Here is a 19,246-nt window from a genome sequence, read left to right on the forward strand (position 1 = left end):
TCAGGTTCATGCATTTCACAAAGCAACTTTTGGAGACTACAATGAACCTGGTACAAAGCCCTATTAATTTTTAATATTTTTCACCTATTTCTACAGTATTTTTTTATTGGGAGCAGCCCAACAAGAAACCCATGTTGGCTATAACACGGGCAACTATATAAATGTTTCAAATAAATAAAATTTAAGACAGTTGATTGTATAAGTCCATAATGGCGAACCTATGCCACGCATGCCAGAAGCAGCATGCAGAGCCATCCCGTGCAGGAAGTGGAGCCTTGCTGGCTTGTCTTCTGCATTCCTGTGCACACACACATGCTGGTCAGCTGGTCTTCGCGTGTGCGGGATCTCTGAAACCCGGAAAGGTAGAGTTCTGGCATGCATGGGTAGCCGGCACCTGAAGTTATGGGTTTCCATTGCGCACATGCACGACAGTCAGTTGGGCACGCGTCTGTGCCAAAAACCGGAAGTTTGGGTCCTGGCGTGCACATACACACTGAAACACTCTTCCAGGTTTCGGCACTCCGGGGCATGTGAAGGCCAGTGAGCTCATGCAGTTAAGGCGGAATGGTTTTGCATGGCATTTCTGTCATGCAGGTCAGCATGCGGTGACATAAAAGGTTAGCCATCACTGGTATAGGTAAATACACTTTGTTCAGACAATTCAATTTAATGTCTCATCATTTAGTGGACTTATCAATGTCAAACGTATCAGAATGGTAGTTCTTAACTCTTTCCTGGATCAAATAAACGATGTTAAAAAACAAAATAGTATTTAGTTTGCAAGATATTTCTAAAAGAACATTAGGTTAAATAAATAATAAAAATCTAGTATAGGCTGCATGTACCACTGTAACATTTTAAATATTTTTGCTACACATACATTGATGATTTTCAGTACTGATAGCTGGAGAAAATGTTTTTGCAGGTTAAGCCAAATATGTTGCTCACTTAGATAGGATTTATATAGAAGAAGAGAAGAGGAATGATTCAGAACCATGGGATGAAGGATGGAGGATGAAGGATGGAGCTGGAAACAGGCTTTCAAAAAAAAAAGTTATATGTGATGATAATGGCTTTACCATGCTTTGCTTCCCTTCTGCTTCAGCAAAGCTTAGGTTGCCATGTTGGCCTTATCTTACACTGTAGTCCTCTTTGCTAATAGCATGTCAATCAAAAATAAGTCAACACTCATCCATGACATAGTCACAGCTGAAATGGTTCATCTGGTTGGGATGGAGTATTTGTGGGGGCTGCATTCAACTATCAGAATCCTGTTTGATGGAAATTAATCCCTCCAGGACCTTTCTCTGTTGCCCAGATTCTTCTGTGACTGAACTGGCAAGGATAATACATCTAGGATAATCCAGGACAGTTACATTGGAACCGTTCAATATCCATGCTGAGACTACCTGCTGAAGTCTAACTGATGTCTTTATGACCACCATTAAAATCATACAGCTGTCCCACAATATCACCAGCACAACATATCCCACAAGGAAGATTATCAATGTAATAATAGGCACAGACATTAATTGGTGCCAGCCATGATGAGAGTGAATTGCAATGGTAAATTGAGTTACCACCACTGTACTATGAAGTGATCCCCTCATCATGAATGGCACCAATTATTTTTTGATCCATCCTGTGGCTAAAATTACATTTATAATCTTCCTTGTTGAATTGCAATGATAAGTTGCAACTTAGAATCAGCATTTCATCATATGGGCATTTGGACTGCAGATAACATCAACAGGACAGGAGTTAAGATGAGGTTCATTAGTTGGCATGAGTTATGCATCTGCCTATTTTGCACATACTTGGATGGGATGGTCATAAAGTCTAGCTAGCTAGCACTGATGATGTTATCTAGTTTGGATAATGAAATGTCTACAAGAAAACAAGCAAGCTCACATCATTTTCTGGGCTGATAAGATAATGATTCTGTCTTACCTTGTAAATTGGTTTTTTTTCTGTGTCATTGGTAGCTGTGATGATCTACAAGATTTTAATATTTACTCACAACATGCTTTCCTTCTGCATTTTCTCTTAACCGCTCCCCTGAAATCCAAGAGGAAAGGAGCAGACTCCAAAATATTGGGGGTAATTAGAAAAAAATGCTGGTTTCCAAAATTGTACCAGATTACAATCTCATGCAGACCAGACCTTGCAGTTGAATAGATCTTACTGATTGGGAAGATGAATATAAGAGAAGACAGTTCCTCAAATAACCTTATGTAGAACTATGTAGAGTCTTAAAGCTGACAACTAGCATCTTAAATTGCACCTGGAAGTCAACTAATGCATCTCTTGAAGCAGTTTGTGTGCTACCATTATTCCAAATCATTGGAGTAGCTTTTTAGAGGTGTCCGGAACTTCTCCTATATTTATCTGCTCATTGTATTTGATATAGAAGGAAGTTTTTACTAGTTATGATATTCAGTTTGTTGTTTATTAGACTGTTGTACATATTTTGATCAAACCGCATGGATCTCTGTTGCAATGAAAGAAGATATTGAGGCAGGCTTTGACAGAGTTACACTATAATAAAATTGCTTGCATTTTCAAACTGATATTATCTAAGGGATTCCTAGATGTTCTTGGGGATTTTCTAAATCAACATCTGAAAATTCTGTGGGGCTCTCAAAAGCAATATGAGAAAAGCTGAGGTTCTTTTCTTTGATAACAGACAGTCCACCGTGGTCTTTCTTATTGAGAATTACCAAGAGAGCCTTTATTAGATTATGTAGCACTCACTGTCTTTAAAGGAATTTGTAAGTAATTTGGGATTATTGTTGATTCTAATCTCTCGCTTTAAGAAAGCTACTTGTGAATGGTTCACCATCTATGGCCATACTAGTACTAAGAAAGAGCTGTCACACAGAAATAGGTGACTGACTCTACTACTTTTAGGATCAAAACCACTAAGTTAAAACTACTAAAAAGAAGGTTTGGGATAAACATCAAAAGGAATTTCCTGACTGTGTGAGCTGTCAGTGATGGCTTATGATGTCCCATGATGTGATAAGTTTTCCTTCACTACAGGTCTTCATACAGATCCTGGATAGTTGTATGATTAGATGCTGTCATGGATACTGTATTGAGGAAGACGTTGGCCAAATACCTGTTTCAACTCTATGATTCCAAAAACAAATGCCATATGAAGGAAGTCCTGTATTTCAAGTAAATGTCTTTTTCAAAATACTTATAACAAGATTCCTGCTCTTAATTTCTGATACATCAATAATAAAAATATTGGTTTTGTCTTAAAAAAACACAGTTTGATAATATGACCCATACATCCACTTTCGCTTGGATTCTTTTGACATTTTGTATTTAGATCAACTTCCTGAGCAATGAGACACTAAAGCATATATTGTCTTTTAGTTTCAATATACTTAATTATTCCTTGTTAAATGGCAGTAAAAAATTATGCTCAACCCTACAAGTTAAGTCCTTTAAAAAAATAAACATTAATTGTGTTGAAGATTAAATTTGTGCACTGCTGATTGTTAAAGGAGAAATAGTAAACATTTTTAGTCTTTCTAAGACACAAGAAATTGTTAATATATCCTTGAAATCAATCTTTATTTCACAAAGTTGTGAGAAGTTCTTCAAAATAGCTTTTGTTCAATATATTAAGAGTCAGGGTTAGCAGAAGAAGAGTATCTGTTGGGCAGCAAGGGAGTAAAACTTAGATTAAGTGACAGTTTCATTATGTTTATTGATCCTGTTTCAAGTGGCAGTCCATTATTTTATGCCCACTACAAAGACAAGATCGCTTTAGAAGTAAAGCAACAACATTAGGTTCTATGTTGACATTCATATCAACTTCGATAATAGCAATTCTAGTCTCTAAAGTTTAGAATGCTAAAGTTTAAAAGAGTCATAACCAGTTATCTAGCCAAGATGTTTGAAGGAAGGAGGAACTGGATCTGTGCATAGCTATTACGAATATAATCCATAGAATTCATATACACTATCTCTATAGTTTCATGATACCATCATGAATCAGTTCAATTGTAAATAAAGATGGCATGAATCTTGCTTTCATATTCAAGCTAAGGGGATGTGTAGATTTAAACTCCCAGAATTCCTCAGAATGCTAAGTTCCATACCATTCTCTTGGTATGAGGGAAGGTATCACAAATAACTGATCAGATAATGCAACTTATTATAAAATGCACTTCAGAATCTGCTCCTCAATAAAATTGTATGTTATAATTACAAAGTTTCTATCAGCCAACTAAGAAGGAAACTGAAATTAATACTTTCCTTTGATTCACAATTATTTCAGCTAGTAATTTTCAGCCTAACAATATAAAACACTGCATAGTCCTAATATTTAGTAAGAAAACTAGAGCTTATTGCTATGTCGTGTAGAAATTAACTCCTGGTTAGTTCAAATCTTCCTTTGCTTCAGTATTATAATTTTGGTTAACAAGCAAAAATACTTCTTCTTACGAGCAGTTTTTAGCAATAAAAAAGTAAGACATATTTGCTAATCACACAGAACTCTATCATTAGTGGATCAGTTCTTAGATATATGGAGTAAATGACTCTTTCATCTAGTAAAGCTTTATATATTGTCTTCATAGAGAAATATTCTATGAAATCCAATTACTTCTTACCAACATATAAATCTTACAACTATTTTCTTGAATAGGAAAATAATAAACAAACAAACAAATAAGAATAGGAATGGAATGGGGAAGATGAATCAATGAGATATTGAACACGAAGGAAAAGAATATGGATTTGTAGAATCACAGTAAAAAGGCAAGCCAGATCACAGCAGATCGTAATATACATGTGCCTTCTTTGTTGTCTCACTCTTTCTTACCCCTCCATACCAACCTCCCTTAAAAAAAAAAAAAAAATCCCAGAGTTTGACATACTTGGTAGACCCAACATTTTCACAAAGTGTCGAAAAAATAGGATTTGTAGAGGCAATGAAATTATATTGGCCAGCTACGTTTATCAATTTAGAAGCACTCATTCCCCCCCTCTCATTTTTATCCATATTTAGAAGAAAAGCTACAACAGTTTTTAAGAATGCAGACAGAAACTCCACCAGATTTCTGTATCTCCTTTGAACTATCTAAAGCAATTTAAAAACAGTAGATTTGATTTGACACTTCAAATTGCTTCAGATATTAAAGATTTGATTTGAAGGGCTGATTTGATCAAATTTCTTTAAAACTGAATAATCCCTTTGAAGATTCATACAGCCTTATTTTCTACACAAGTGCTTCATTATTTTCAGATCTTCATCATTCTTCAAGTCTACATTTTATGAGGAACTTTGAATTTAAGAATGTGACACAGCAATCATGTCTGGCATGTATGGAATAATAATTTGGCAATAAATTACTTCAATAGAATTACTGAAGTCACAGTGATATATTTACAGTGAGTTTCTCCGAGATCCCCCCAATTGCTTTAGTGAAAGGAAAGGAAATACCACATATTAATAGAAATCTGTAATACAGAATTCTTAACTATTATTTGAGATCTACATTGCCCAGTGTTAATTGAAGAGATTTCTAAACCAGCCTTATTATAAGGAACCAGGAGTAAAATCTATGGAAGCTAAAACCAGCATTGTTTGTCATCTCTTTAAAATAAAAACTGAAGTTATAAGATTACAAATGTAGGTATTGGAATATTTACTATTTTTCTTATTTTTCTCTAATGTTATTTGTCTTTGATTTGCATTACAGTGTGGTCTCCCCATGACTCCATGCCTCATCAAAGTCATTACTGTGCAAACAAAATAAATAGGAATGAATGCAAAAACAGCTGAACAAACAATTTATTTGGATAGCATTAGTGTTGTAAAACAACTAAATATTTTGCAAGAGCAGTCTTTATATATTTGTGAACTTCTCTGCCTCGGTTTCAACTGTCTTATCCAAAGTGTGTTTCTGCTTCCAAATTAGCTGTTGAACCTTACAATAATTTGTATTGATATTTGTCAGATTTTGGTTCTATTTTTAGTTCTATTCTTAGCTAACAATGGATTAATGGATTTCATCTTGGTTGGAATGCCCAAGTGGAATGATGTATAGTACTTCATTATTCTCACTGCTTAATACATTCACACATTATTTTTATAAACATTAATTGAGAAATGGGCAATGGTGAACAAAGTATCTTGTATAGTCAGATCACTTTCTAGTCCAATTAAGGCTGATGGCAAAACCAAACCAAATCAAACCAAGACATGCACCTTTTAGAAGGGCTTGCTTCAGATACCCGAGAAGTAGGTGGGTTTATAGATGGCACTGGGATTTTTCCCCATTACTGTACAGTTCTGCTGTGTGCCTTTTGGACTCTAGTAATTGGAGGCAGCCTGTTCGCCTCATAAACCTGTCAAACAGCTTTACTTTATATAGCAATCTCAGAATATACCCTACTTTCTTCAATAAATTCTGGGAAATGAATTTTTAGAAGCAATGCACAAAACTCACGGAAAAGAAGTCCAAAAATCAAGATGATTAAGCATAGATAGCAAGACAAATGGGGCAAGACCATGATAGTGGCTGTATATGTCCTGAAAGCATGAAGTTTCCATATCTCCAAATATCATATGCACCCTTGTCTGTCTCTTCACTGACAATGTATGGGCATATACATGAATACATTGAAATCATACAGAGCTCCACAGGCATCAGCATTGCCAAGTCTACTCCTGGTTCATTCATTTGTGAAGATGGCAGACAACAACCACAATCTTCTCTATTTTTTTTTTCAGCACAATTTCAATTCCCATCCTATTAAGTAGAGATTTTACTTCAAATTAAGCATCATTCTGTGGAATTGTTTGCTTCTGCAAAAATTCCTCATTTAGCAACTGCATTTAGTGACCACTAACAGTTACAGCAGTGATCAAAAAGTAACTTTACAACCAATCCTCACATTTACAATATTCCAAATAAAATTGAAGCAATATCACAACATATTCATGGTTTCACTCAGTGATTACTCCTTTGATTAACAACTAAGTTAGTGAACCCATTGCTAAATACCTATATTTACATTCTTCTTTTACATTCTTCTTTGCTCTTCTTCTCACTTGATGACCATCCTGTTGATTTTTAAGTGATTTATTAAATTTAATATTAAAATAAACAGTGTTGTTTCAAATATCTATTTTTATTGTAGCTCATTATGCCTGGAAAGTGGTAAATATTGTGGAGTTCTTTGTACAATCAAAAATTATGCATGGTTCCATTCCAAAATCCTTCAATCCACTTTATGTCTGCTTTAATCTCTTATTTAAAAAAAACCAGAGGTATCTTTATATTAATTATTAAACTGAAATCAATTTGCACATTAAAATCCCAGGATACCCGAATAAAGGTCAATAACCTCATTGTGCTATTAAAGTAAATCTCTGATATCCACATTTTAACAAAATAACAATTATTCTTTGTTTCTGTTCTTTTTTATTTCAATAACAAACTAAAATGGGTAAAAACAGATATAAACATGGCCTTAATTTGTAGCCATTCCTATTAAAATTGACATTCAATGAATAATAATTACTATTTACTCTTGCAACAGCCTTCTATTCTGCATCCCTATTCATCAAATAAGAAAGGAAGAAAAGGTGAGAAGAAAAAAAATGTTTTTTTTTTTAGTCTAATGATTCACTATTCTACTTCTGCAACAAATGAAATTAGATACGGAATGTAATTGAATCCTCTCTGATCACCAGAATCCACCAAATGAATACTTCTTACATTTAAGACTAAAGGGTGCAACACATTTCCTATTCAAATAATAATCTACTCTAGCACACAATCAAAAACAGAGTTCAAATACAATCCAAAGCAAAAGGATTACCAAAAACATAAATCAGCATGGGATGCTAACATATTCTACAGCTGTGTGAAAAAGTCCTGCACGCTTTACGGTTTATGGTTTATGACATTTTTTGGATAGGCCATTGATTTTATGATATTTTATGCTAACTGCTATGCAAATATTGTTATATTTAAATAAATACTTGTGTTTTTTAAATGAAAAGCATAAGCTTTTTGCAATTTGGTGCTGTTTGAATTTTCTTGCATGCTTACAATGCATGCTTACAATGACTATGAAAACAGATTAACTGATGCCTACCCAGTGGCATATGTGTTTCAATTACTAAGGCCAATGCTAGTGTTTTGTTAATAGTTTTATTGTTTGGGGTCTTGAAAAGGACCTTTTAGGTAACCAAACATGGTTACTAATATGAAATTGGCCAGCCCTTATTGCTTTTTGCCAGGCGGCATCGCTTTGGCATAGACTATATAAGCCTTTGCACATGATCTTTGGTGACAATGTGGTGCCAGGTTGCAATAATGGATTTAATCAGCTCTGCTTGGTCTTCAAATGCTTCTTGCTTATTTTGTAACCAATCTTGGCCCACAAGTTCTCAACTGGATTCAAATCCGGGCTTTGAGCTGGCAAATCCAGGAGTCGAACACCATGCTTCTTCATTCACTGCTGGATGGACTTGACTCGATGACAAGGAGTATTGTCATCCTGGAAGTAAAAGTCCTTCCCTACAAGTTGCTGAGCTGAAGGAAGCATGGTCTTTTCCAGGACTTCAACATACTGCTTGGAATTCATGATTCCCCGCAGGATTTGTATCCAACCAATACCAGAAGCAGCGATACAACCTCAGATTATCATGTGCAATGGATGCTTCACAGATAGATTCAGGCAGTACGGCCTAAATTCTTCAGCTGGAAATCTTCTGACATACTTATTGCACTGATTCCCAGTCAAGTAGAAATTGCTCATGTCACTGAAGATGACCTTGGCTCACTGTTCATTGGTCCACTTGGCATACTTCTTGGCCCACGCATGTCAACGAGAGAGGTAAGTGTCTGTGAGCAAAGGTTTACTTCAACCCCTGCAGCCTTTGAGTTCTCTGGCAAGCAGTCTCCGATGCACTGTGCTTGTGCACACTTTTACATCACATGTTTCACCCCAAATTCTTGTAATCTGAGGTGTGATGAGCTTCCTGTCAGCCATCGAAATGCACTGCAGAGTCCGATCTTGCTGTTTTGTCAACTTTCTTGGTCTTCCAGAATGGAGCCTGTCATCAACTGAACCAGTTATTTGGTATTTTTCAACCACTCTGCTCACTCTGGTGCGATGGCATTTCACTCTCTTGGCTATTTCTGTACAGGAGTAACCCACTTCATGAAGCACAATGATGCGATGCCGCTGCTCAGTACTGGTGAAATCAAAGGCCTTCATCCTTGCCCACAGCCACAGCTGAATTAAATTTCTCAATGCTTTTCATGCCTATTTATTGATTGCCTCATAGATTTAGCCTCTGTGCATTTTCATTGGTCAGCCAAAGCTCGCTGCTGATTGGCTACTTTCAAAACTAACATTCTCAAAAATTTAAGTTGTGTTTGTTTTCCCACATAAACTCACTCAAAATCTTTAAAATACATTTATATTAATAAAAATTATGCATCTCAATCTGACTATAGAAATTTTCATTAAAGTATTAATTTTGTATGGTTTCTATGAAAGAAAAGTTGATGAAACATTTAATACAGCTTAAAAGTAAAAGCGTGCAGGACTTTGTCACACAGCTGTACATAGTCAATATTCAATGGCTTGTCAATATTATAGAATAATTAGCTGTGGCTTTATTCACAGCCCAGAACCAAACTGCATTTCTCCTCTACAGTACACTTTCACTTCCTCTCTCCAACTTCTTTCCTTGTTTCCATTTCATTTCCTTTAACTCCTCTTCTCTAGCCAATATTTTTTTTCACCCAACAAACAAAGGAATGACAAGATGTCCCTCTGACACATCAAATAAATAATAGTAATAACAAGAATAGTACATATTTAGGAAAACTAGGATGTGTCTAATGGTATTAGCATGCCAGTGCGGTATGACAAATATAACAAAATCAAAATTAGTTTCATTGAGGTAAATATAGCTGTCACATCGCAGATGAATTGCCAAGGAAACTCCTTTTGGAAAAATAATTAAGTTTGCTGATGTTAATACACACCACTCCTTCCACCAATTATTTTATTTTCCCCAGGACATCTTTCTTCATCAGTTAATCCATAAAAAGCCTCAAGTATTTGAGACAGGCGAAGACACTTGTATCAATGCTTGAATCTTAACTACAGCTAAGTAATGCAAATGGGAAACTGGATGTTGTATACTGATACAAACAGAATATTAAATAAAATTACATCTGATAATATTGAAGAATACAACAAATAATTAAATCTGTCTTCATATTACAAGAGAACTATAATACAAAATGAACTATAATCAGATAAATTTGTTTCAAAATAAATGACAAGCATAACAATAAATCCAAACCCCCAAAATAGAATAGTTTTAAATTTCTACATCGGGGATATAATATATCCAGTAGGCTTAAAATGCTTTGTTTGGAAACACAGGGTCAGAAGATTCAAGAAATGAAAAAAAAAAAAAATCCCTAAGGGCCTGGAACTCAGATTCAAAAGCTATCTGATATTTGTGGTTTAGTTGAAGTAAGGTCTTGTTTGTGGGCTTGACAGAAATTGCTCCTGTCAGCAATGCAATAGAAAGCATCTACAGTTAGAGCATTGAGTTTAACATCAACCTCACTATGATTTCTCAAAAATATAAGGAACAGAAAAAGATGACAGCATTTCTGCTTAGGAAGAAAAGTTTGCTAATGTTCACTAAGACAGTTAATTATAGTTCAGCATTTTATAAATAAAATCTGTTTCTATAATCTGCCAAAGTCAGTTATCAACTTGTTGGACTAACTCTGATATAAATGTTTATCACAAATGAATTGCCAAAAACAATGTGTTTGAAACATTTTGAAAATTTAATGTAAAAAGGCAATGAATGTATTTTATTAAAATTGGTATTTTTACTTCTTAGGTTACTCTCAGTGTGAAATGCATCTTAGGAAAGCTCAATTCATGGATTTCATATAGTCAGAGGTCAATCCAATTGCAACAGCTGACTAACAGCTGACTGAAGGTATGAACCATGGTTCTGTTATCATTAGCCGTACTATACATACATATATGTATGTATATATACATATTATTTGGCATCTCTAAATGTATACACAAAATACAGTAATCATTTAATGTGTGATCTCAACTAGCACTTATAACTCGGGAAACCTGGCACACAAAAAGAAAAACATCTCAACTGCTCTTCCGATATAGGACTAGGGCAAACTGATTGCAATCACAATATTTAAAAGATACTTCTTTCTAGATCAGGGGTGTCCAAACTTGGGAACTTTAAGACTTGTGGACTTCAACTCCCAGAATTCCCCAGCCAGCATGCTGGGGAATTCTGGGAGTTGAAGTCCACAAGTCTTAAAGTTCCCAAGTTTGGACACCCCTGTTCTAGATGAAAGCAAAGCCCAACCTTCTAGTCTTCAATATACAAACTTTTAAGTATTACTATTATAAATCTAGAATAACTCTAATAAACTTGATACCCTAATAAACTATTTTAAAAAAAAAATATTAAAAAAAAACCACTTACCACGCAAGACAGTAAGTCTTGTGGATACACTTATTTCTCCAACACTGTTGGAGGCAACACATTCATAAATAGCTTCATCTCGTGGAGTTCGCAGTGGTTGTATTCTGAGGACTGATCCGGACCCATCATCAAACTCTATTACCTATTGAAGGAAACAACAGCTGTCACAGGTGTTGTTACAAACGCCTACCTCTTGGGTTAATCCTGTATAAAGTAATAACTGGACTATTCCAAATTTTTCCTATGTAACTGTCTGCAATTCATAAAAGTGATGTGTTAAGTACAGTTAAGTGCAAAAATTAATGTGTTACTGAAACCTAGTTGACATTATGCTGATCTTTGACCTGAACACAATAGGACAATGATTTGAGCCATAAGAAAATAGTAGATACATATCTACGATTACTGCACCAATTCTTTTCAAACTACATCAATATCCTGAATCTTGAAAATATGTACTATATACTTTGGATCAGATGGCAGCAACAAATTAAAATGAGGTGAACCAGATCATGATATTCAGCGAGTTTCAGGCAGTAATCAGATTGTGACACCTATAGGTGGATCTCAGTTTTCCTCAAGGCAACAACTCTGAAGACATATTAGGACTACCATAGCTGAATGGCAAGAGTTCACATGAATGGTTAATGACAATACAGAGATAGAGAAAACTCTTAATACATTGCTGTCATCTAATGATTGTATGGATTTTTGCATCTGATAATATAGTAGTCCTAATAATACTCAATTTTATTTAATATTTAATTAATGACTGAAGGCAATGAAATTCTATAGATAACTATACTTCAAAGTATTATAAAATCATTTGATAACACACAGACTATAACTTGCTAATGTATCCTGCAGAAACTGGTATCCAATTATTAAAACAATCATTATGATTTCAGTCTTTAACTACTGGGACAGAGAACACTCCCTTTCAATTTCCTAGTACCTCAGTTGGCCTATTAGAACAAATGAAATGCATTTCCATTAAAATAACTTTATTGGTTAACAAAACTGAGAAACCTTTACTCATGAATGTTCACCAGATTGATTCCTAAAATGTATTTAATACCTCTGCAAAACTTGATTTAAGTTCAAATACTACTAGAAGTAAGTAAGTAAGGTGATGGTTAGGTGACTGTGCTGGGGCACTGAATGCTACGCAGAAGCATCTCTAATCAGGTTTATGCTTCTCTACCCTCATTTGTCTGTGGTTGAATATTATGGATTCATAACATTTCCCAGCCCATTTCTGGGAAAGGTGGTCTAGGTGCCTAAGGCTTATACTGTCTAAGGAGATTCTCAGTCATCGAGGTCATAATTGTCCCAAAAGTGCTTTCTCAAGAGGCAACTTGACTTTCTGGTTTTCCTTTGAAGACATTTCACTTCTCAATACAATACAATACAATACAATACAATACAATACAATACAATACAATACAATACAATACAATACAATACAATACAATAGTAGAGTTGGAAGGGACCTTGGAGGCCTTCTAGTCCAACCCCCTGCCTAGGCAGGAAACCCTATACCGTTTCAGGCAAATGGCTATCCAACATCTTCTTAAAGACTTCCAGTGTTGGGGCATTCACAAATTCTGGAGACAATTTCTCATCCAAGAAGCTTCTTAAGCTTAAGTCTTGTTGCCTCTTGAAAAAAACAGTTTTGGGATAAGGGTTATACTGTTTTCTGGTGCTCAGTCCCAGGTCCTGATTTCAGAATTTCAATGGCTCTAGACTCTGGCTGACTGGAAGCCACCCAGAATTTGAAGTAAGATGAATGGCTACATAAATAAATAATAAATATTTAAATATATTAATGGCCCTTTCTTCCAATCAACATTAACAAATGGCCCTTCTATTAAAATAATCAACTATATGTGATTTCTGTTTCCTTCTACGTCTGTATCCAGACAATTAGAAGACATCTCTCACTGTTGTGCTTTATTATTACCAAACTTACTCTGCTTCATGTACCAAATCTGGGGGGGAAATGTTCTGGCAAGATTCCCATGAAATGGAATTTTCATTTAAAATATAGACAGCGGTCCGACAGAGATTGGCAAGTTTTACACAAACAGAATAAGAACATGGCAGAAGACTGGTGACTTATGGACCATTTTTCCCCTTTTGCATTTATAAAATACAGCTGTGTAGAAAGGATTACTTAGTTAGCTAAGGTATTTTTGCATTTAACATAAGAAAATATAAGCTTTATATTGTAAATTTCTCCACACAAGGACTTAGAAAAAGTTATATAGCAAGCTTAGCAGATTGCAGCACTGTATCATAAATTATTCTCACCTTTATCTATATTCCTATTTGCATCAATTAAGATAAAGAAGCTTAACGTACCGCTTACTTGAGAAGAAGAGGAAAAGCTGCATACTAAAAATAATGTTTCCCATAAAAAATATTCTTAGCAATAGGTCAACTGTCTGAATTACAAAATGTGATATCAGACCATCACTTGATCTTGTCTGCAACAGACAATGACATATTTAAAATATCTCTGACTGAGGGGGTACTGTCTGAAAATTATGATCAGGTCATTGAAGAAATATGCTACCAAAGTTGCTCCAGTTGTTATTGTTTGTCCTTTATCCTTTCAGCTCTTCAAGAAAAGTATGCAAAGCTGCAAAAGGCAAACATAGTACTTTCTGTCAGAGTAGACACAAAGTTCTATTCAAAATGTTGCATTGTCTGTTCCAGCTGCTACCATTCCTGGAAAGCTGAAGAAATGTGTATTGATATACCTCTCTTCCTTTGTAATACCATAACTCTCAACACATTATTTTTTGGCCTTTCACTCTATTTCCAGCCTATTATCTCTGAATACTAAATGTATTGGATGCCCACCAGATGGCAATACAATATTAAACCCTTAAATATATATAAACATAAACAACAAAGATCAAACTGCTTCATCATAAGGATATTTTGGGGGGAAAATGAGGTTACTGTGTTAGGCATTCTAGAAGTTTTGGTTACCTAAGTATTTAGAGAATACTTTTTATTTTGTGCCTATAAAGGTACAGATAGTTCTCGACGTACCATACAATTGAACCCTAAGTTTATGTTGCTAAATTAGATATTGTTAAGTGAGTTTTTCCCATGGTCATTTTTCAGTGCTGTTGTAACTTTGTACAGTCACTTAATGAATTGATATACATCAAGGACTACCTGTAGTCTTCAATTTCAATCATTCATTTATCAATCTTTCAAAGTTACAACAGCACTGAAAAAGTGACTTATAACCAGTCCTCACACTTGCAACCACTGCAACATTCCCACAACTAAGAGATCAAAATTTGAGTGCTTGGCACCTGGCAAGTATGTTTTATGACAGTTGCAGTGTCCCAGAGTCATGTAATTATCATTTGCAACCTTCTCAATTGGCTTCTGATAAGCAAAGTGAATGGGGAAACCCAGATTCATTTAACAATCACGGGATTCACTTAACAAATTGTAATGATTTGTTTTAACAACTATGGCAAACAAAGTTCATAAAATTGGCCATGACTCATTTAACAACTGCCTTGCTTCGGAAAAGAAATTTTGGTCCCAATTGTGCTCGTAACTATGATTACTTGTACTTTAGTTATACAGAGCAACAGAAAACTGCAGTATAGTGAATATCCAGCTTTGAGCAATCAAGATTCTTAATCTACAGTATCTTCTATATAAACTTGGTACAATTACTGCTTTATAAATTTTGTCTCATACTTTTGATATCTGCAATGGGGTACAAAACTGTAAATTTGTTCTGTCACAGAAGACTATAAATTTACTCTGTCACAGCCTAAGGAAGTATAGAATGTAAAAGCACATGCAATTTATACTGAGTTGCTTTCAGGTAGGCACCATTCATACACACTTTTGAGTGTATATTCAATAGAGGATAACAACAAAGAGATAGGTAACAGAAAACTTCTATCATGCTGACCATTGCTTGACTATGCATAGAAGCAGGAATGAATGGTTCAAAGGCAAACCTGATTCAAAATGCTACCTTCAAGGAATCTTATCCAAGTCTTCACCTTAACAACCAACAAGACAGGTTTCTATTCAGGACTGTGTTATTATGTATGTAATGGTCCCATACTTATTCAGAAGCTATTGAACCTATGTCTATGGGGATTCTCAGTCAATCAGGTCAAACGTTGGAAGACGTTTCACTTCTCATCCAAGAAGCTTCTTCAGCTCAGAGCTGAAGAAACTTCTTGGATGAGAAGTGAAACGTCTTTGAAGAAAAAAACCAGAAAGTTTGGTTGCCTCTTGAAAAAAACACCTTCAGAATTATTGAATCTGTGACATTGCAGTTTTTAATCTCCCTACCTTTAGGAGACATGCTCCTGATAGATGAAGAAGAGAAAAAGATTTAGTATCAACTAACATGGATTCTATTACATATTTTATCCAACTTTGGTTCTCCATTATCTAACCACAAGATTGGCTATCTCTCTCTTGTAGATAGTAAGATCAGTCATAACCTCTTCACAGTTATACATAAATAGCAATTAATTTCACCTAGTTTATATCTTGACCCTTTAGTCTGGCAAATACAAAAATATCAATTGTAACTTTAACATTGCTGGGGGGAAAAATCCATGGGATGCATGTATGTATGTGTATGTATAATATGTATGTGTGTGTGTTTGTGTGTATATGAAACAATTATTATGTCAAGTATACAGGTAGATTTTATATTTTAAAAGCCACATGCATTTTTCTATTTGGATAAAAACAACAAAAAGATAATTGTAACATAAAAAAGCCCTGCTAAAAACATTTGAGTGATATAGTAGATTTAAAAATTCTTCACCCCATATTTCATGAAGCCAAACAATGTGCTATCCAGTGATGAAAGATACAATGTTTATTTTGTCAAAAATCTGATGGCATAACACAGTTGCTGACACTGAGTATATAAATTAAAGTAGTGCAAGTTGCAGTTACAAATATGAAATATTGATTGCATCTTAGAAGAGAATATACATGGAAAGACTAGAGGCCTACCACATTTGTTTTGCCTGGAGACACACATGCTTCTTCTAAAAACACGCACATATCATTACATATATTTGTTCAATTAGTTAACAAATATTAATAAACATAAATTAAATTATCTAGAGCTGAAAAACAGCAGGCATTAATGTACAGTTGTGACAATTCAGATTTATTGTGGGAAGAAATACTTAAGTAAAAATGTTTAATTAATTTAAACAGTTGCCAACAGGTACTATGTACAATCTCACACGTGCTCCAAAGCACACATTTTCTCTTTGACTCCAAAGTGCAATGCAGTCCCAGTAAAGAACAATTATTCAGGCATATTTTAATTAAATTCTTTTTAACAGCTGAAGCATGATTTAAATGTAGGATTCACAGTATAATTAAAGACCCATGGGAACAAAGACGTTCAAGAAAACTTTCATCAAGAGAATTCATAACAGCGCTCTTCCTGGTCAAAAAAAAAAAGAGAGAATAGAAAGGAAAATGCAACATTTAACTATGCCTCTATGTTAGTGGCTCTCCATCCATTATATTATGAAATACAACAAAGCATGATGTTTAGTTAATTTGCTTATTATAACATATTGTGAACTGCGCATTCTCATAATTCTTCTGAGTGAGGTTAAAATCTAATTACTGTGCCTGGTTTTAGGATCAGGATATTTATGGCTGCTACTTTGTAGATATTACAGAGGCTTTAACAGACAAAAAATAACTAGCAGTCAACACACTTGAATTGACAATAGGACCGTCTGAAAGATGATCGAACAGAACTTTTGGACATTATTTTCAAATTGCAAAGAATCAGTGAAAATTAAAGTTTATTGTGAAAAGACAACTGAGAGTTGGTGTATGGTTGAATAAAGCAGAGCTTGGAGCTGTTGAGAACTTTTTTTTTTCTTTTAGTTTGAGGGAACCTCTCTAAAAAAAAAAGATCTTGAGGCTAAAACTGGTGGTCAACTTAGCATAAAGTTACACTGGTGGAGAAGTAATAAAATGCCAGTAGGATTCTGTATGTAGTCTGGTTGAAGATTTTAGGCAGAGATCTAAAAAATAAATCAACCTGAAAATCAAGGGGAACCAAAAGGACGGAGGAAGAAAAATGTTGTTTCATATTGGTTCTGTCTGGGAGGAATATGGCTTATTTCAGCTTCTCTGAAACTGAAATAGGGCTATATTTCAATTTCAGAGAAAAATGATTGAGAGATTTCTTAAACGTTATCAATTATATCATATCATATAAATTCTTAATAAAGTTTAGGTATGCCAAATGATATGAAATGATATGCAGAGTAAATAGTAAATAAAGAACAAGACTCATAAAAATTGTGGAGTTTGGTTTTCGTCTCATTGCTTATACAATGTATTTTAAATTTCGCTAAAAAAAATTAAGGGTTTTCACCCAACATTTTTAAAAAGGGGATCTATATGTTAAAGGCAAAAAAGTCAAGAAGATTAACAGCATTCTGAAGGGGAAACACACTATCAAAATATATTGTATACTATTTTTTCAACTCATCTATTTTCATTTTATTTATCAACATGCATGTTTTCTCATCAGGAAACAAACAGTGAAGCAGTTATTATTTTTGTTCTAATGTTTCTATTTTATATTCATTACCCTGACATTACCATTTGCTTCTTTTTAAAACAAACTCTCAAAACATCTACAGTATTTATTGTATGAGTAAAATTGATTCTTAATACTTGTTAAAATAACCAACCTTATTATGCAAGTATCATAATTCTAATCCTTTGGTTAGTTTCTACATAGTACCCTTAATGATGACCTTAGAAACTATGTACATATTTTTCTGCCATTAATCCACATTAATTCATGTCAATAGTAACTAGTTACTACATAAATAGGGAATTTTAAAAAAAAATCACAGCACATCTTTGTAGGATCAAAAGCAGGGGTGAAATTCAGCAGGTTCTGATTTTGAGTAATTTGGAGAACCAGAAAATACCACCTGTGGCTTGCCCCAGAGTGGGGTGGGAAAGAAGATTTTGCAGTATTCTTCCCCTGGAGTGGGGAGAGAATGTGGATTTTGCAGTATCATTCCCCTGAAGTGGGGTAGGAATGGAGATTTTGCAGTATCATTCCCCTGGAGTTGGGAGGGAATGAGGATTTTGCAGTATCCTTCCCCTGGAGTGGGGTGGGAATGGAGATTTTGCAGTACCCTTCCCCTGAAGTGAGGTAGGAATGAGGATTTTGCAGTATCCTTCCCCTGGAGTGGGGAGAGAATGTGGATTTTGCAGTATCATTCCCCTGGAGTGGGGAGGGAATGAGGATTTTGCAGTATCCTTCCCCTGAAGTGGGGTAGGAATGGAGATTTTGCAGTATCCTTCCCCTGGAGTGGGGAGGGAATGAGGATTTTGCAGTATCCTTCCCCTGAAGTGGGGTAGGAATGGAGATTTTGCAGTATCCTTCCCCTGAAGTGGGGTAGGAATGGAGATTTTGCAGTATCCTTCCCCTGGAGTGGGGAGGGAATGAGGATTTTGCAGTATCCTTCCCCTGGAGTGGGGAGGGAATGAGGATTTTGCAGTATTCTCCCCCTGGAGTGGGGAGGGAATGTGGATTTTGCAGTATCCTTCCCCTGAAGTGGGGTAGGAATGGAGATTTTGCAGTATCCTTCCCCTGGAGTGGGGAGGGAATGGAGATTTTGCAGTATCCTTCCT

The 19,246-nt window shown here is 35.1% G+C and overlaps 1 protein-coding gene across 4 annotated transcripts in view; it reads right to left on the bottom strand.

The window, feature by feature from the left end:
- Positions 1 to 19,246, bottom strand: part of PTPRD (protein tyrosine phosphatase receptor type D) — a 1,361,199-nt gene that overhangs the window by 226,359 nt on the left and 1,115,594 nt on the right. For all 4 annotated transcript variants that reach the window (XM_081945773.1, XM_081945775.1, XM_081945774.1 and 1 more), the window contains exon 12: positions 11,540 to 11,681. In XM_081945773.1, coding sequence (XP_081801899.1) covers positions 11,540 to 11,681 — 142 coding nt within the window. The remainder of the gene's footprint in view (positions 1 to 11,539; positions 11,682 to 19,246) is intronic.

The sequence above is a fragment of the Natrix helvetica genome (assembly GCF_964273705.1).
Source record: "Natrix helvetica genome assembly, chromosome: 2".
Lineage (NCBI taxonomy): Eukaryota > Metazoa > Chordata > Lepidosauria > Squamata > Natricidae > Natrix > Natrix helvetica.